This window comes from Periplaneta americana, chromosome 10, assembly GCF_040183065.1.
Source record: "Periplaneta americana isolate PAMFEO1 chromosome 10, P.americana_PAMFEO1_priV1, whole genome shotgun sequence".
NCBI lineage: Eukaryota > Metazoa > Arthropoda > Insecta > Blattodea > Blattidae > Periplaneta > Periplaneta americana.
The window spans coordinates 79,360,872-79,382,389 of record NC_091126.1 but is presented as its reverse complement, the minus strand read 5'-3'; the positions used below and the strand labels follow the sequence as shown (position 1 = coordinate 79,382,389).

The 21,518-nt window shown below is 34.1% G+C and overlaps 1 protein-coding gene across 4 annotated transcripts in view; it reads left to right on the top strand.

Annotated features, from left to right (window-relative positions):
• CPT2 (Carnitine palmitoyltransferase 2) overlaps positions 1–21,518 on the top strand; it is a 107,065-nt gene that overhangs the window by 43,761 nt on the left and 41,786 nt on the right. For all 4 annotated transcript variants that reach the window (XM_069837776.1, XM_069837773.1, XM_069837774.1 and 1 more), the window contains 5 exons: positions 3,318–3,459; positions 4,915–5,071; positions 7,921–8,191; positions 13,363–13,559; positions 15,924–16,093. In XM_069837776.1, coding sequence (XP_069693877.1) covers positions 3,318–3,459; positions 4,915–5,071; positions 7,921–8,191; positions 13,363–13,559; positions 15,924–16,093 — 937 coding nt within the window. The remainder of the gene's footprint in view (positions 1–3,317; positions 3,460–4,914; positions 5,072–7,920; positions 8,192–13,362; positions 13,560–15,923; positions 16,094–21,518) is intronic.

The following is a 21,518-nucleotide window of genomic DNA, read 5'->3' as shown; positions in this document are numbered from 1 at the left end:
TCATCAGGCAGCAAAACTCCCACAATAACATTTGCAACGAACCTACCACAGACATCTGTCATTTCATCCAGTGAAATCCAAATTTTCTGATCTTATACAACTTCTCTTATCTGATTCAGTGTATCATCATAGTAAAGTCTTATGTGATTTTTTCTTAGAGTCGACTCTCGAGGAAATTTTTACCCATGTATTTTTCAAGAAACTCTTCGAAATATTTATTTTCGACCTTGTTGAAAAGGATGTTGGTATGTACAAACATTATACACAAATCTCGATAAAATTCTTTTTGATTTTCTATGTGTGATTTTGATGTTGAATGCCTGTTTTTCCTGCGTAATTTAATATTTTTCATCTGTCTTTTGCTGTTACTTTGTTTTTCAAAGAATTGAGTTCTATTTGTCCTTATATCTTCTTTTGCGCAATGCAGTGTTTTTTTCTTTAATAAGAAAATATTCCTTTCTGAACTTCTCTATAAGTTCATTCTCAAGGGAACACTTGGTATTATTAATTTTCGACATGTTCCTCAGTGCTGTGATTTATAAAACAGCGAAATTAACACTAACACAAATGAAACGCTTATTTCCAAAAGGACTTCAATTCATTATTTCGCAAAACGAGTTTTCCATTGGAATTGGCAGTTTAGGGATTGATGCATCATTTTAAAACAAAAGAGCGTCAGTCTAGTTGATACTTATGTGTGAACTTCAGGTGTAGGAATGTTGTTACTTTACAAATGGACGTCAATCCTGGACTGTGGTCTGTTTGGAAAAAAAAAAAAAACTGTTGCCAACCATGGTTTATGTATGAGATTGGATTCATAATTATAATCGAAATATATCTAATGAGTAGCTCTATGGTAGTGCGTCTGCCTCCAGACTAACTAACTTCTAATCACTAAATTGTGCACCAATATGTCTGAGTTAAATCCCAAATCTCTCAGTGCATATGAAGGAAGGTATATGTCACTGTTGATAGTGATTCATCCGTCGGATGGGGATGTTAAGCCTGGCAGTCCCCTTGGTGCTATTCGACAGGAATAGGCTATGTGCCGGCACCGGATTACCCCTTCTCCTTTCCTCAACTTCATTATCATCCTCACACTATATTTATACAAACACATACATTTACCCTAGTACATGATATAACTCTTCACAGATACACATCATGCATAATGTGGCCTGCCAAAGTGGTGTTCAACTTGAAAATGGGTCACAGTCCTGCCATCTATCCGCAATATGCGGATGCCGAATCACGCAAGTGATGTGGGTAAACACCCACACAGATATTATTTTCTTTCTTGAACCATTATCTTGATCCATTTTTACTTACAAAATTAATCAGAAATGTCTTCAACAATGATACAACAGTCAAAGTACTACCAATAGAATATTGCAATACAAATAATACAAATAATTATATGTTATTAAAGACCATTTCAGTTATTTACACACACGCACTCGACACGCACACACACACGCAGATGCAGACATAGACTGAGAAAGAGAGAGACACACACACACACACAAAGTCATATTGAATTGAATTGAATGGAGGGGAGCACTATGGTCCAGCACTGCTACCTTGTTCAGATCTATTGCGCTGGCCCTCTGGTGACGCATTCCCAAACCCACACTGGCCGACCACACCAAGGTTCTCTGGTCCAAGTTTCGACCAGGCAACCCCACTTGTCCCTAGGGCAACCTCCTCCATGCATCGCCGGCTGGTGTTTGGGGAATGCTATGGAATGATAATGGAATGGAGAAATGGTGATGGAATGATGTAAATGCCTAATTTGGGGAAAAACGGAAGTACCCCGGGAAAAATCCCAACTGCGACTCTTATCACTGTGGATTTTTTTTCAATTAAAAAATCCCAGACCTGACCGGGAATCGAACCCGGGCCGTCTGCGTGACAGTCTGAAGGTCTGACCATTCAGCCACCACAGAACTCACAAAGTCATATAGTGTTACAGTGTTTTCATTAATATAAAATATATCTTTATCTTAATGTAATAAAACACTTTTAAAAACACTTTAATTTAAAATTATTAAAACTTGCCAAAATTCTTTTCATAGCTACACATTTGGTGATGGAGTGGAGTATGACTGATTACAGACAGCTGTATGTAACAATTCCAACGAGTAGGCTTCTTTCTCACTTGATGACGAAGATAAAACCAATCTTCGAAATGTCGTGAAAAATTATATCTTATCAACAGCATAGAAAAAGTCCACTCCACTCCATTACCAAATATCAATCCACCATTGTTCTCTCATTCAGATCTATAATAGCTATACATGTTTCGGAACTGCAGCTCTATCCTCAGTAATACATTTCAGTGTTGGCTTTGTTGACATACATGAGTATCGTATGAAAAGAATTTCAACTAGTTTGAACAGTTTTAAATTTGAAGTGTTTTTGAAACTGTTTTATTATATTTAAGATAGAGAGATTATATTTCATTTCAGTTATAGTTTTTCCTTACTTAGGCCTATGCGTTCTTTCTTCACACTCCCATAAAAACATATACTGGTAAATGAAGTTTTACTGTATTGAGCTTTAGCATTTATTTTAGCATGACCTACAGTATTTCTATCTCGTTTCTTAATGGTAGTCCTGTGATTTGAATCTTTTAGTATGCTTTTCATTTCTTGGCTTAAAGTGTTGTGCTTATAATGTGAACATTCATTTTTTTTTTTATACTTTCATCCACATTCATTACCAATGAGCAGGAAAATGTAATTTTCTGATGTTTCCTGTAAATGCTTCATTAACATAACTGATGTAATGTTATTTCTTATACTGAGTGTCTGTTCACAATATGGAACAATATGAACAAACAACACTATACTGCACTCGAAACAAGAAACGTAAACTTAGTCACTCTTGACACCTGCTCTGTAATGAATATCACTTGTGCCCAGTGTAAGACCTTGAAAGTGCCAGCAACTGTGATCATGTTTACTGACATTGCAAACTCCACCTGGGATTTTACATTTTAAACAGACATCCGGTAGATAAGCTTGCGGGTATTTTTTACAAGCTCTTCAAATCCATACCTCTCTACTCCAGTTAGAGGGAGAAAACTGAATGGCATTTTACGTATTTCATTGGTAACTTTTTAACCTTAGATGTTTAAATTATTCACTGGTGTCTGTAATGTCAGCATGCACTAGGCAACCATAATTAGAATATAATACAGTACATCAATAACTGAGTGCATTACATGTCTAATTTAATTATATGATTGTATACCCATGTCAATTTATAATTGTAGTGAGAGTGCATCTTTCTAAATAATTACTAATTAACTCTAGGTTCATGAAATCTATTCGAGCTTGCCTTTTGGAACCAGAAGTATTTCATTTGAATCCAAAGAAGAGTGATACTGAACTGTTCCGAACAGTGACACGTCTCTTACCATCATCACTTGCTTGGTATGGTGCTTTTCCTTTCAAGGTGGGTAACATTGCAGTACGTATTGCTAGTTTATTAATAAGAAAAAGACTGTACCATAACCCAAATAGCATTTAGTTGCCTAAATCGAACTTCGTTCTTTCATATCAGAAACCATAGAGTCAGAATGCTTAACAATACATTGTATACACAGAAATGAATGCCAGGTACACTGTGTTCTGCTTATACAGGATGTTTCCGGGCTAGTGTTACAAACTTTCAGGGATGATGGGGAAGAGCACATGTATCAATTTGAGATAAGGAAACCTGGTCTGGAAATGACCGAGTCGAAAGTTACAAGCAAAAATAGTTGTGTGGAAATGAAATAATTTTATTCCTCTGTACACTTTATTTATGTATATTTATCTGTACATCTTACACATACTGTATTCATATGACTTGTTTACATTGTCTACTTACAGTATTCCATTCAGTGCACTGTCTGGGGGGTGGGGACAGGAAACTACACTAAAGCAATGCAGATAGCGTAATGTGTAATGGACATGGTCGGTCCTAATATGCACGTCTGTAGACAGAAGTGTATGTGTACAAGTTGCAGTGTCTAGTCGATCAGTCCTAGTGAAATGGAGTACACGAGAGCGGAATAAGCAGACCTGATTTTCGAATACAGATGAGCCAATGGGAACAGTAGACAAGCTCACAGATTGTATCTGGACAAGTACCCATGTAGGAGACATCCAGCCCATACCATCTTTCTACGACTGTTCCAAAGGTTAAGGGAAGGAGGGAACATGATGCCAAATTACAATTCCATTTCCACACAACTATTTTTGCTTATAAATTTCAAATAAGTCATTTCCGGACTAGGGTTCCTTATCTCAAATTGATACATTGCCCTTCGCCATTATCCCTGAAAGTTTGTAACACCAGCCCGGAAACACCCTGTATATATAAAGAAAATTTAATAGCTTCAAAGAAAAGCTTGCCAATATTGTAAAGAGCAGTTCTGAAATTTTTTAATCCATTCATCAGATGTTAGATGTGTCACACGTCACATGACGCAAGCACAGAAGATATCTATCCTGCATTAGTGAAGAAGCATTAGTCTCCATGTGGATGCTACAGCAAAAGGTGTTTCGTGTGCTATTGCTTGCAGAATTGAAATCTATGAAAAGTGTGCATTGCTACTTTTATCGACAGTACAACCTCGAAGTAAGGACAGATATCCTGACATATGTTGATTATGGAATTGGATAAGCAACTCAGAGAAATGGGAAGTTTGTTACCAATGTCTTGTACATATTGTATGTGAGAAATGTGTTGAATGTATTCAAGAGGCATTTCAGAGAAGTTCGCAGAAATCCATGTGGCAGACTAGTGATAATGAAACTGATGGATTTAAGCCTGGTGGACCATAGAAGCAGACTATTTAAAAATATACCAATTCCTTTAATGATGATACAGTAGAATTATCACTTTTGCTTTAAAATATTTCAGGCATTCCCACTGGACATGTCCCAGTATGGAAGCTTGTTCAGTTCTACAAGAATACCAAAGATTGGCAAAGATATTCTGTATCGAAATGAAACCGCTAAACACATGGTAGTGATGAGGAGAGGACATTTCTATATTTTTGACGTACTTGACAAAAATGGTAAGTTCTTTTTATATTTCGCAACAGTGACCTACACATGAACCTTTTTTCAACATTGTGCAAAATATTTAACCATATTTCAGGAGTTAAATTTCCGTCAGTTATTAATTTTCATATCAAATCCACTTACTCAGACTGATTTTCATTTTTTACATTTCTGATTGAGGTTCTGGCCGATATGTACATCTATTATCAGGCAGTACATCTCACTTGACGATATGTGTCAGAGGAAGAACAATTGTTTGTATGCATCTGAAGTCTGACTAGTGTATTATATAGCTAGTCAGCGATGTATGCAATGGAGGGGGAAAGGAACTGGCCACCCTACTCCATTATCTCTTGACCTAGTTGCCTCATAAGTGATGGCTTCTTGGTATCACTTGTGAGGTTCAGACCTGTCTTCAGACAGTTGACTAAACAACAACATTTTATAAAATGTCAGTCCTGGAATGAATGTGCATGATGGAAGCTTGTCAACATACAGTGACTTGTGTCGCCAAATCTAGCTGTCACCAGGCATCTATTTTTCATATAGTGATAATTTACAGTAAAAGGCGAATGAGACACTTTCGTTATAGTTTTATGACATTATATTGCCAAAAACGAAAATTTGAAACGAACACGTCTTTAACCCATATTATGTAGATGGCAATAAGGCTCGGTGGTATCACCATAACATCTTTCCCTGGTAATATTCACACTATATAGCAACTGAACCTGGGGGCAACAGCAGTAGGCTAGTCACTTTTTGTAACAGAAATTCGGAGTATTCTTTTGTAATTTTTAAATTCAAAATATTGTCTAACATTAAACACAAGTTCTTTTGATTTTGGGTTGGTGATAGATGCTCAGCATCTCAGATGTTTTAGCAACAAAATGCAAAAATATAAGCAAAAGAAAACTATACTATGCTATTCATAATATTTCTGTCGTCGATTTGCAAAAGGGAACATGTCCAATATAACAAAGTGTTGGAAATCGCAAAAACTATAACTAAGTTAACAGATTGAAATGTTCATATATTTTGTTCTAATTAGATCACTATGAATACATACATTCAGGATCCATGAACATTTTAACTTTTTAATTCTGTTACAGTTTTTTTTTTTTTTTGTGATTTCCCAACACTGTTATTTTGGACGTGTCCCCTTTTGCAAATCGACTACAGATTTAAAGTAAATTATGACCACACTCATGTATTTAAAATATCCTATTAGAATTAGGGACAAGTGATAGCATTGTGGTTAAGGTGTAATGTTGCAAAGCCGAAAGGTTACAGGTTCGATCCCAATGGAGTCATGAATTTTGTCTATTTTAATCCTTCCAGTCACAATGTGGTGCTGGGTTTTACTCAGTCTTTAACGGAAATGCTTACTAGGGGCATTTCCTTGGGGATAATTCTGATGGGCATGTAGGATTGACATCCCTACTGTCTTAATATAAATTTTCTGTAAAGGTGGGAGCTTTACCTTCCCGCCATCTTCTGGGCTGATGTAATCTGTAATGGGTTGGCTTTACCTTTATTTACATATAATTACACTCTAATTTTATTAAATAAACATTAACACTAATAAGTAACTGAAAGTAATCTCAAGCACTTCAGCAACATGCCTGTGTTGAATAACAGGGACTGACTGAATTCTCTCACCAAAAAGGGTTTGTTTTGTTAGCTACATGGTTACATCATAATGTAAGGACAACCTTGCATTCTAGCCATTCGGAAAGAACTGTTTCATACCCTCTCCCTTGCTGATTCTTCGCTGAACTGTCATGCACATTCTTTCCCTACACGAAGAATAATTAAAACATTGAGTTCCAGCATTATTAGCATTATTAGTTTATTATTTATTTATTTAATCTGTCAGGATTAAGGCTGTATGGTCTTTTCTTCCATTCTACCAGATAGCACACATAAATACAAAAAATACAAACACTGACAAAAATAATACAGATTAAATTAAAGCCCTGTAGAGGATCAAAAGAACACTATAGAGCTTTCATTGAGCTAATACAAGAAAAGAAAAGATAGCAATGGGGATAGTGATGATGATGATGATGATGATGATGATGATGATGATGATGATGATGATGATGATGATGATGATGATGATGATGATGATGATGATGATGATGATGATGATGATGATGATGATGATGATGATGATGATGATGATGATGATGATGATGATGATGATGATGATGATGATGATGATGATGATGATGCTGCTGCTGCTGCTGCTGATGCTGATGCGTTATACATTAAGGGTAAAATTGAGAACAGCATAGTTATAATGTTTATTATATGTTACGGTTTAAGCCGAAGTTGTGCAACCTGACAGGTGTTCAACAAGCAATTCCATGAACTAGAATGTGATTCCTTAATTTGAATTTGAATTTTGAATTTTGATATTGTCCGACAGTCTCTGACATGGTCAGGAAGAGAATTCCAGAGGCGTCAAATCGATATGCTGAAAGATGATGAGTAGAAGGATGTTCTGTGCAGAGGAATAGAGAGAAGGTACATATTCTGGGTTCGAGGTAGTGAAAGGTAAACAAAACGAGATGCTAGGTAAGAGGGTGTGGAGCTGTGGATGATTTTAAGTAGTAATGAAAGGGAGTTGAAGAATCTTCTTTCTTTAAGATAACAGTTCTAGTGACAGTGTTACATGATCGAATTTTCTAATGTTACAAACGAAATGAACGCAGACATTGTGAACAGGCTGTAATCTTTGGGCGAGATCAGTTTACGTGTTCTACAGAATAATTGTGAATTAATAGAGACGCAATTAATTCAAGTTACATGTAGAGAGATACCATCGCATATTAACTTGCCATTTTATTCTCATCAGGTAATATACTACATCCAACAGATCTTCTAGCTTGCATGAAGTACATTTTGGATGATACAACTCCTCCAGCAGAATATCCAATTGGAATATTAACAGCTGAGAACAGAGATACATGGGCTAAAGCAAGAGAACATCTGGAGACAATAGGCAACAGTGATGTGCTCAACATGATTGATTCAGGAATCTTCACTTTATGCTTTGATGATTGTGAAATTGCTGACAATCTTCAATTTTTGTTGGAACATTTTCTACATAGTGATGGACGTAATAGGTAAATGTTTAATTAATCATTTTTATTATTGTTAACTCTAAAACCATAGTAGTGGACTACTAGCTAAATGATGACTTTGTCTTTTCATACTGAAGTCTGGAACTTAAATCATGAATTATTCAAGTAGCATTAATGGTAGATAGAGACTGTGTTGGGACAGATTTGCTTTGGCACATCATTCCATAATTTATCCAAAATTAATCATCATCCATGACGCTACAATTCATCTCTGAATCTGGGCCCCAGAAGAACTCTCCTCCACCTGTCCCGATCCAATGCAATCATTCTCCAGTTCCTCAATCTTAATGATACAGCATCCTTATTCACTCCATCTATAGGCACCGTGCATGGGTCCGAAAATCGTACTGGTAGCGCCGCCCAGTGTCTCAACTCCTAATTAACTACAGGCTTGCAGTCATTCACTAGTCATGTGTGATATAGAAATTAGATGCAGCTTTCTGCCCATAAAAAGTTGTAGAATTAGTAAGAATGGATTCATTCATTCATTCATTCATTCATTCATTCATTGTGTTCTGCCCAAAGGCAGGTCTTTCACTGCAAATCCAGCATTCTCGAGTCTTTAATTATTTAATAGACGCAGTGGAAAGTCCAGTAGGCTACTGCTAGAGGAGTGTAAAAATGTAACTACAAAGTTCCTAAAATATCAGTGTAGTTGTTTGGCATTTAAATCAGATTTCAGGCCATTGAATGAGGGGGAAGTCATATTACGAAAACATTGATATATTTATATTTGATGTCATGACGTGTGTAATATTTATATGTGAATTATGTCTCTATAAATTACGTATGTGATTTAATTCTAAAAGTAGTCTTAATTACACTTCCTGAATAATGGGCGACTGCAAATTCGCTAAAACACAACACATATGAACAATATCATCAACATACTACTTCTGATTGAGGTTCTAGCTGATATGTACATCTCATCTCACTTGACGATGTGTCAAAGGAAGAACAATATTGTTTGTATTCATATGAAGTCAGACTAGTGTAATATGTAGCTAATCGGCGATGTATGTAATGGAGGGGAAAAGGAACTGGCCACCCTATCCCATGATCTTCTGGCCTAGTTGCCTCGTAAGTGGTGCCTTCTTGGTATCACTTGTGGGGTTCAGAATTATCTTCGGACATTTGACTAAAAAAAAAAAAAAAAAAAAAAAAAAGATGAACATACGGAAACAGTTCAAGTGATAGTTTGTGTAAAATGTTATATATTTTAATTCGCTGATGCACCTTTCAACATGAATTCGGACACTGGCAACACTGTAAGTAGTTTCGACTTCTTCAGCTGTTAATTTGCCATCATGCGGTGGAGTAACAACAATGATCCCTTTATCGGAGAGGTTTGTTTTTATTCCAGGAAAACCTGACTTCATCACCACTTTTTAATAGAGTCAATAATCTGCAATCAGTTGTTATGAATGTGTCACTCGATCTGCCACCATAGCATTTAGATTTGAAAGCCACCATTTGATCCACGATGGGTGGTTGTTCCACTTTAACTTCAATACAATTAATTGTCACTCTGTATTTTGGGTAGTCTACTTTCTTTTCATTATTGCGGGCATTGTTTCCTGAATACTTTCTCTGCTAGGCCAAAACCCATTGTGGATGTCAACAACATTAAAGTGGTGGTAAAAATACAGAACATCACAATCACATAGTTGTCTGATTAATTCCAAATATCACCCTTATAGCAGAATACGACAATCCAGTTTTTATTTTAATTTGAAAATATGAGTAGACCATTTTTTTTACTAATCTTACTGTATGATTGTGTTTCAATCAGCAGCAATTTTAACAATATATTCAAACCCACAAATGTCACTCCCGGTAAGTCCGTAGTTCTGTCTCATCTCTTACTGAAGAATAAACTTGGAAACTTTGCATTTCATTACACATATCTTCTGTTCCTGAACTCTTGTCATAACATTTCTTATGTGACTTCAGTTCGACATGTAATGAAATAGACACTTGAGTAGACAATTCACACAAATCAATTGTGAAAGAAAAAACAAAATCACTAAGAATGGTTCACTTCTGCCTGTATGGCTACTTCATTTTTCGAAACAACACTTGTTGAGCGTTCACCTTCCATAATACTTAATTTTTCATCTCTTCTTCGTACCTTTCCGAAGCTAGTTGAGACGAGGCAGCCATTTCCTTGTAATCTTTTGGAAAAATACTGGGAACAGTATGATAGTTTTGGGGGTGTCCTGATCTCGTTCCCAATAAAATGAATACTGCAAATTCTTGTTGCAGGTGTTGGTTCCCAAGGTGAATTATCAGCACTTTAAGTTAAGAATTAAATATCGATATGAATACATTTAAAAATAAATATATTATTATTTATTATTGCTAATATCATACATAATATGTATGTAAAGAACTCAGTAATTATGTACTGTGTTTTTACTTTAAATATAATAGCACATACAGCATTGAAATTTAGATTATAAATTCCCGTTGTTGTTAACTTAATTGTTATTTATAAACATAATATAATATACAATATACATTCTATTTTTTATATTAGTATATAATAATAATATGATTGCAAGCAGTGTAGCCCTATTTACTTTCATCTGCGTACTGCTTGGATCCACAATATTAGCATCATTCCGCTTCAGGTTTCTGTTTTGGGAATGAATAAAAACAATATCGGTCAGTATGTTCCTATAAGCATTACTACACCCAAAAATACAGCAGTTTGCTTTACCTTTCCGCTTTTTAGAGTCATCCATATTTCTAATCGTTTAACCTGAGACGTTAGTATATCCATACGCTTCAAGCACAATTCTATCGCTGCTGTCCTGCAGTTAGTAACAACAGTCGCCACCTGTACACGGCAGATGCTGATTTCCAGGTGGGGAAAAAAACTGAAATTGGTTAACCTCGTGTTACTGGTGGTGCCGAGGGACATGCTGATGTTTATGCATCCCAATTGATCGATTTTATGAACAAAGTGTAATCTGCTATGATTTATTCGTGGTTTGTATTCCAGAGAGACGCTAATACTTGGAGCACTTTGCGTCGTTGAAGTGAGTTCAGTCCTTGAATAAAATATAAGGACGAAAGACTAAAATTTATTTACCAGTGACTCCAATGCTTGGAGCACTATTGTACCGTTGAAGTGAGTTCACTCTCTGAATAAAATATATGGACGAAAAACTGAAGTTTATTGACCAATGACACTAATTCTTAGAGCACTATTGTACCATTGATGTTAATTCAGTCTCTGAATAAAATATATTGACGAAAAACTAAAGTTTATTGACCAGTGAGTCTAATACTTGGAGCACTAGTGTACTGTTAAAGTGAGTTCACTCTCTGAATAAAATATATCAACGAAAAACTAAAGTTTTATTCACGGCTCAGAATTATGTTTTGAAATATAATTATTGAAAATGAGATGATTTGGACTTTTTCATAAAAATACGGACATTTAACAAATCTTCCAGAATAAATACAGACCTTCAAAATACTGACATGTCCTGATAAATATGGATGTTTGGTAACCCTACATATGAGTGAAAGACGAACACTCAAGTAACCATCATTAGTTAAAAAAATTTGTCACATAAAATTATAAAATTCTATGCACTCTAGCATTTAAGATATGCATTGCCAGCGAAATTCCTCTCATAGAAACTACTGGACTTTGCGTAACAACATTTCTCATTGTAAGTGTTGTTTCTTGAGTTTCAATACTCTGAGACTTACCTGTAGATTTTTTCTTCAAAGCACCTCTCGTTTAAAAATGTTGTGCACCCATACCTATACGCATGTTCAGATGGGACGTGATCATGCCTTCCGTGATGAAAGTGATGCCAATATTATTTTTAACAGCAACCATACAATCATCATTTCTATAAATTGCACTAAGAAAAACTGCACGTTGTTATCCAGTCCACCAATCCTTGTTTCTAAAAAATCGTAATTTTCTTAAACAAATGACAGTCAATAAGTGTGCTAGAAAGAGTGGGTAAAGAAAGAATAATGCTGAAACTGATCAGGAAGAGGAAAAGAAATTGCTTGGATCACTAGCTAAGAAGAAACTACTTGTTGAAGGATGCAGTGGAAGGAATGGTGAATGGGAGAAAAGTTCAGGGCAGAAGAAGATATCAGATAGTAGGCAACATTAAGATTTATGGATCTTATGTGGAGACTTAAAGAAAGGCGAAAAATAGGAAGATTAGAGAATACTGGGTTTGCAGTGAAAGACCTGCCTTGGGCAGAAAAATAGAAATGAATGAATGCAGTTTTTGTATATTACTCAACTTGTTCCACACCTCAAAGCTACAAGACTTATTAGAGAAACATGGATTGGAATATAGAATGGCATGCACTGATCAGGTAAAGATTATTGAAACAGCTCATGTTTAAGCTGTTTCTCAGAAGAGCATACCTTCGTCAGGGTGTGGGTTTGGATCTGATTTATGTATGAAAGGAGCTAGAAGACAGAGGGAGTAAAGAAATGCTGTCATCAAAATATACGAGTATATTATCTGATATGAAAGTATGGGTGTTTTAAAATATACACGTTTTCAGCAAAACAATTGGATATAATTATTATTAGAGGAGAAAAATTCGCTCTGGCACCGGGGATCAAACCCAGGTCCTTGGTTCTACATACCAAGTGTTCTAACCACTGAGCTATGCCAAAGTTCAATCCACAGCACCGGATTGAATCCCTCGCCTCTAGTGTCTTCCTCTTTGTGGCCTTACTCCATGTTCGATATATATGCTGACATATATTAAGTCAACTGTCATTATACAAGAAGCGCAATCAATTGAGTGACTTGGTGGCTGGGATTCCACAGTATATGGACTGTTGAGCGAAGAATCTACGTAATGATTAATTTTTGGTCCTACAAAATTTCTCCTCTACATAACAGATAAATTCTGTAGGACGAAAAATTAATCTTTACATAATTGGATACAAATAAAAACACAGTATATATACAGTATAGTTTTTTTTTATCTAGATATCTTCTCAGTTATGCTTTGGTGTATAGGTACTCAGTGGCATTACACTCTATTTATAGACGCAGTAACAATGTGAATTCGTGGAGTTGGTGTCAATGCCTAGGTATTTTGCTAAGTTACCATACAAGAAAGTAGAAAGTAATAATATGAATTTTTCTCAGGTGGTTTGACAAGTCTTTTTCAATGCTTACAACGAAGGATGGATATGTTGGATTGAATTTTGAACATTCATGGGGTGATGGAGTTGCAATACTGAGATATTTTAAAGATATGTACAAAGATAGCTCTGAGAAACCTCGAATTCATCCTGATACGAAACCTTCTGACTGCAGACCAGAAACACTTGTCAGGAAATTAGGTAAGGATTATGTTGTATGTTAATATAAAAATAAAACCATCCCACTTTGACCAAAAAGATCCATGGGAGACAAGAAAATAGTATGTCTACTTTCATAATCTGGATCCTAGAAAAAGGTGAGATGTCACTTGTGTTCATCCAACGTGTCCAATGGGTCCAAGAACAATTCTGGAAGTTATGGTTAAGAGAGAAATCCCTTTCTATGGATTGGCTAGGGTCAAACCTAGATCAATTCAGTCTGTACCTAGTATCACTACTGAGTGTATTATTCGAGAGCTTAATATGAAACTAACGTAACTACAATCAATGTTTTATTCACAACAAAATTCTTAACAGGCAATAACCTTATTTCATATGAACTATACCAGTACCATCATGTTTTGTAATTACGAATTGTATTATATACATGACTGTTCGAAACTGAGTTACGATATTTTGTGACCAAGTAGTAGAATGAATAAATTGTTATTGATTGGTATAAAGACTTAAAAATGTTAATTTTTGTAGTTACGTTAGTTTCACACTAAGCTCTCGTATTGTCCTATATAGTAAAGTATGATTACACATTCCTTGATTATAACTTCTGTTATTTTCTGTTATTCCATTTATTTCACATTGATGAATAATTTTCTGTAACAGAGAGATATGTCATTGGCTTAGAAGCAAAATACTAAGTAAAAAATATTACTCCTGAGAAAAAGATGTTTTGAAAGCTCTTAACAAAACTGAATCGTCAAAATATTATCTTTACTAAGTTGTTTCTCTTTATGTATGTTTAATTTTCCAATTCTAAGTTTATACACATACATTATGTACAGCTGTCAAAAAAAAAAAAAAAAGTGGCCGCACTTGTGAACATTGAATATTTTCCAAGTTCACTTCAGATAACAGTGATGGTATATGATGCATACGCTTATAGAAGCAGTTTCGGAACTAAGATGTTAAAGCAGGAGTCATTCACATCTGCGTCACGTAGAGGAGTGGTAGTGTGTTTGCTAAATGATTCGAAGGTTATGAATTCGAGCCTTGTTCAAGTTATTTTATTTTGTTATCGTTCTTTAACGATATAAATAATATTCAAGTTATCATTTATATTATGTTATCGTTCTTTAGTGATATAAATAAAATTCAAGTTATCATTTGTACTCTGTTATGGTTCTTTAGTGTTATAAATAATATTCAAGTTAGCATTTTATTTTGATATCTATTTTTAGTGATATAAATAATATTCAAGTTATCATTTATATTCTATTATCATCCTTTAGCGATATAAATAATTTAAGTGTAATGTTAGATTTGAAACAATATAGTTGCATAATACTAGTGTTAGCTTTTCTTCTTATATTATTACATTATACTATCCTGTGCACACAATAAAATGAAAAAGAGTGACCAGGATTTGAACCTGAGACATTGACATTTAAATTCGAACGTTCTTCTGACTGAGCTACAGGATACAAGTAAAGAAGCATATGCAGAAAATTTGATCCAATCCGCCTCCAAGACGTCCTAATGATTTGTAGAATCTCGTCCAGGATGCCTGGGATGCTGTGTTTGAGAATAGTTGCCATTTGAAAAGACTAGTCGATTCCATCCCCACTTGACTGCAAGATGTGATCGAGATGGGAGGAAGATGGACTAAGTATTGAATTGTGGCTTTTGTTTTGTTTTTTTAACTTTTAATTGTTTGGATTTTCTAAGGCAGATGTCAGTAAGTTGTTTTGTTTATGCCACGAAAGATATTTTTTTGAGAATATAATATTTCTTCTTTCCATTTGCAGCCTTAATGTCATAATAAATAATGATAAAGTCATGGCATAATATATTCATGAACCTGATGTTAATTACTAAAACAGTCATAAAAGAGACAGGAGCAATTATAATTTGTCTCTCTCTTAAAAGCAAAAAAACCTAAAAAGCACTACGTTGTATTTGAATGCATGACCTCACAAATACCAGCCCAAAACGCTACCACAGTAACACGTAGAACACTTTAATTATAACTGTAGATATTAGGCAACATGGTCCAACAACATGTAACATCGCCTGTCTCTGAATTGTAGCAGAGATACCCGAAGGGAATTTAGTTTCTAGAGAGTGGCCACTTTTTCTTTTGACAGCTGTACATTATATACGCCTGTTTCTCAGCAGTAATATTTTTTACTTAATGTGTTTTGCTTATAAACCGACGATGTTACGACTATTACAGACAATTCCATCCATTAAAATGTCCTGTGAACTCAAATACTAGTAAAATTAACATCTGATGCAACAGATTGTTCACACTTTTCCACATATGCTAGGAATTCAGCCAAGTATTGTGTTTGAAATTTTATGTTGTTCCTTCATTTTGTTTTATTACAGAATTCAAGTTAGATGAAAAAGCGAAGCATTTTGTGAAGGAAGGAATTAAGCACTATGAAGATTTCTGCAATTCCCTGAATATAAGTTACATGGAAGTTGAGAATTATGGTAGGAAGATCTGCAAGAAACTTGAAGTTAGTCCTGATTCAGTCATGCAGTTAGCATTTCAGGTAATATTGTATATTTACGTCTCTCCTAAACAGGGTGTCAAGGAAATGAATGCAGATATTTTGACAGGTGATGATAAAACCAATATGAATTGAAAATTCTTCTGTAGTTTCTTCCTTACTTCAACAGATTGCCCAGTACTTAACAGTATATGGTAAGGTTACCAGATTTTTTACTTGAAATCCAGGGACAACGGGTCAGCTCCACGGTATGACCCATACATTAGTGTTACAGTTGTTCTTGCTGCTATTGTTATTGTAGCTATTATTATTATTATTATTATTATAATTATTATTATTATTATTATTGACCTATTATTACTAAATTAAATTAAATTAAATTACTACAAGATTGACACAAAAAAGTATAACATTTACAATTCGAACATAAAATCACACATATTTTTCTGATGAGAGGTTTTTTTCTGATATGTTTTGTCCAGAAGCAAGGTTTGTTGTAAATTCCTGACATGTCATGGGAAAGTTTGTGATGACAACCGACATGGATTGGACTGTTCTTACACAAAATCTTGAGCGTTGTGAAGTCCACATTATGTTCATAGCTGACAAAACCAATAATTGCTTTCATTTTCGTTGAGGAACACGTGAACTTTGGTTCATAGCACTTCTTCACTAGAGCAAATGTACAGTCTGTGGACTTAAAATCTAATGATTTTATGATATCGAATACAAAAGTACCTTCTTGTAGTACAATTAACATTGCATTTTTGTCTGGAATAAAACTTTTGAAGTAAGTGGACAATTCAGAGCAACTACTATGAGCGAGCACACCACTTTTATATATTTTTGTTGTACATGTTCAGTAACAGCTTTCAACAATGTATCACCTACAACACACGTTTTTTACCTTTCTGATATGTAATTTTTACATTACATACTGTACTCAAAACTCGTCTTTTAGCATGTGTAATAGCTACCATTGTCTATCTACACAATACATATTGCTGCTACAAAGAATTCTGTTTCCGAATTTAAAACTCCTTTCGTAAATCAAAAGCAAGAATGAAGCAATGCAGTATATGCATTAAAGGTGTAGAAAAACTACGAGCACGATCTTCTCACCATATAGTAGAGAAATATATCAACTATTAACAGCTTTGACTTGTCACTGATCCTTTATAATTCACGTTTGAAAATGGGAACAATTTGGGAAGTTTATTAAAAACTGGGAACATTCTGCGAACACATTTTAGTCAGGGACAAAAGTAAGAATTCGGGGATTGTCCCTGGGAAATGGGGACATCTGATAACCTTAGTATATGGAGCTAGCATGTTTTTCGAACAAATACAACATCCAAGTGCCTTCAAGATTATACTGCCCGTAGAAAGGGATAGTGTTCATTTTCTTCTGAAAACTTTCAATGAAATTATTCATTCACATGGGGACCCCTCTTCAACTGAACCAGATGAAGATTTCCTTTGTTTAAATCTGTTCTTTTTGGAGTCCCATGAAAGGGTTTTATTTTTAAAGCTATTTTTTTATTTTATTTTAAAATTTGAGTGTTATTGCCAATTTAGCGGTGTTATTTTTAATTTATACATATACAAGTTTCATAATCCTGGCTTAAGATAAGTGTGATATATGAAGTATTTTCAGCATCAATTTCCAGATTTACAGTAGCCGCTCACCATAAAACAAATTAAAAGTGCTTACATAATGCATGCACAGTTTTACCAATATCATGAATAGTCTTACTATTCGTAAACTGTGTACAATTTTACTAGTTCTAGAACACATGCAAACAGAAATATTTATTTATTTCAATATTAACACTGTACAGTGAGTCAATCCTCCTATCTTTCAAAGCTGCAAATCTGTCGATGATGTCTTCATAAAATCTCTGAAGTTCACTGAGGATGGACATTATATCTCTGTGAAAAGCTATAGGGCTAATGATGAAAGTCTGTCCTATGATGTAGCATTCCGTGTGAAATTTTTCAAACAGAAAACTTTTCATCAGAAGAATTATTTAAGTTATTTTATACAACTTCTCTATTTTCTTAGCACTGTTTAAAAACAGATATCAAATGAAATTGTAAATTGTCCAGAATTTAAAACATTTTTGACCTCATATTTAAGTCTATAAAATGACGTTTCTAGTAACTTATAAACCGTGTCATTTTCTGGATAAATATTTCACACACTTACCAATATTTTCTATGTAAGTACGTAAGTATTTGTAGGCCTATAATAAGCACTATAATGTTATGTTTACATATAATATACAATATAACGTAGTATTAATATCCTATATACACTTATCACTAGTATTCTAAATTCATTAAATAAGAAACTATTAATATTTATGTACACACAGTAAGACTATTTGTACAACTTTGTGCATTAAACTTTCAGTTACAAAAGCTGGAATAAAACTGGAAATTGGTCATGAGAAGAAATATACATGCCACTACTTAGTGTTATTATTCGTTGAAAACAATTTTTGAATTTAGCGAATGTATGTGAGGTGTATTCCTGATAAAATAACATAGTGGTAGCTAATTTACTCTTGCAGGGGTGGCTGCTTGAAATGAGGATATATTTCTCAAGCGATTAGATTAGATTAGATTAGATTAGATTAGATTAGATCTTTATTAGCCGAATAGAATTACAAGCATTCATGGCGTCGTCAGTACACAAGAAAAATGACATAACATACAATATAATACAAAAATAGACTTAATTCTAAATAAATTTAACAGTTTAATATTAAGTGACATGCAAAAAGAAGAGAGAAAAAAAAATAAAAAAAATATATATAGGACAAGCTTGATCTTCAGTCTCCACTGTTCTACCTAGTATCTTCTCTTGTTGCTTTCCCCTGTCTTTTCTTCAACTCTGAGTTACCTGAAACATAAATGGTCAAGGGCAGTATCAAGAAACGTTAAATTCTAAAATTTTAAATTTAGGTATTCATTTGTGCAAAATGGCATATGTGTTAATAAAATGTTCTTTACCTCTTTTTTTAATTTTCTTATGTTAAGTTCTTTGATTTTCTGTGGAAGTTTATTATATAAATTGCTGCCTCTATGTGATATGCTGTTAAGACTTCTGGTAAGCCTGTGGTAATTCAGATGTATGTTTTGGGATGTTCTGGTGTTATACTCATGATAGGTTGAATTTGTTTTAAAGGAATCTATGTTTTGATGAATAAAGCACACTGTTTCTAAAATATATATGCAGGGTACAGGTAAGATTTTTAGTTCTCTGAAAATTTTTATACTTTCAGTCCGAATAGGAACTTTTTTAATGATTTTGAGTATACTTTTCTGCAATTTGAGGACTTGTGTCACTTTTGGTGAAGATCCCCAGGTAATAATACCATATGATAGTATTGAATGAACATATCCAAAATAGACTGATATTAAAAGTTCCATGGATGATATCTTCGCAAGGACTCGAAAAGCATAACATAAGCGACTCAGCTTCTCAGTTACATGTTGTATATGCTTTTCCCACGTTAGACTGGAATCTATCCATATACCTAAAAATTTAGAGCATTCCACTTCCTTAATTATGGTATTACTAAGAACTATGTGAATCTGGTCAGTTGGATATTGATTGAAAGATACATATACAGTTTTATTTACATTTAATTTAAGCTTATTATTTGCTAGCCACTTGTCTAGTTTCGTTGATGTTGCATTAATTTTCATTTGCAAGTTCTCTTCCTTATTATCACTCAGTATTATGTTTGTGTCATCTGCAAATAAGACAGTTTTCCCTTCAGTTATATTTAACGGGAGATCATTTATGTATAGGAGAAATAATATTGGACCAAGAATTGAGCCTTGAGGGACACCATGGGGCATAGGAACGGATTTTGATTTTACTGAGCCAATTTGTACAACCTGTTCCCTATTGCTTAAGTACGAGATGAACCAGTTCCCTGCTAATCCCCTTATACCAAATTGTTGTAGTTTCCAGATTAGAATTTCATGATTAACCATGTCAAATGCTTTGCTAAGGTCCAGGAAAAGTCCAACGGTTTGTTCTTTATTGTTTTTAGCATTGAGGATTGATTCGATAAACGATATTACAACATTATTGATTCCTTTACCTTTTCTAAAACCAAACTGAGAATTTGACAGTATATTATTATATTCTAGGAATGAGACTAATCTGTTGTGCATAACCTTTTCAAGGACTTTCGAGAACCCAGATAATAGGGATATAGGCCTATAGTTCTCAATATTTTGTTTAACCCCCTTTTTAAAAATTGGGCAAACTTTTGCTACTTTAAAGATCTCTGGAAATTTACCAGTGACTAAGTATAAATTACAGATGTCTGTCATTGGCAGAGCTAGAAGATGATTACAAGCTTTTATTACTGCATCTGGGATTTCATCAATTCCACATGCCAGGCTACATTTTAGGTTTCCCATTATTTTGTGAATTTCTTCTGTGGTTACTGGTTTAAAAAAAATTGTACTTTTATTCCCTGTATGTTGAAAGGTTGACTGTGGATTCCTTGTTGGTGCAGGTTCTAAAGTTTGCGTAACATTTGCAAAGTAGTTATTAAACACTTCAGCTAATTTATGTGGACTCTTAATTAAGCTACCATTGTTTAATAATTCAATATTGACTTTTGCTGTGTCTGATTTTTTCCCGGTTTCCCTTTTTACCACATCCCAAATTGCTTTACTTTTATTTTCTGCTCTCAAAATGAAGTCCTGATTGTAATTTAATTTTGCCTTATGGATTACTTTTTTTAGGATGTTACAGTATGTTTTATAATATAGTTTGAGATTTAAATCATTTGTATATTGACATATATTGTGCAATTGTCTTTTCCTTTTACAAGAAATTATGATTCCTTTCATTATCCAATTTTTTGATTTATTCATTTTGTTTGAAAGAATAATTTTTTTAATTGGAAATGCGATATTGAAATAATGTGTTACAGTGTTAATGAATTCCACTGATTTTTCATTTACATCTGTTTTGTTAAACACATCAGACCAGTCTTCTTTTAGGAGCATAGGTTTAAAGTATTCTATATTTGACTCATTAAATGATCTTTTATAGCTGACGGACTTATTACTAGCTTTAGGTTCAGCATTTGCTTCTAATTTTATATGTAAAAATGTAGCATTATGGTCTGAAATTCCCATTTTTATATTCTCTGCTGAGAATGGGTAGAAATCATTATCAATAACTATTTGATCTAGGCATGTCTGTGATGTAGGAGTTATACGTGTGGGGGAATCTATAGTTTCTATTAAGTTAAATGAATGAATCAGTGATCTGAAATCAGAAGCTGCACTATTGTTTTCTGAAAAATCTATATTGAAATCGCCACATAAAATTAATGGTTTATTGTTGTTTTTTAACGAGTGCAATAGGATTTCAAGATTCTCAAGAAATGTTTTCAAAGATCCACTTGGTGATCTATAAATGCAGGCT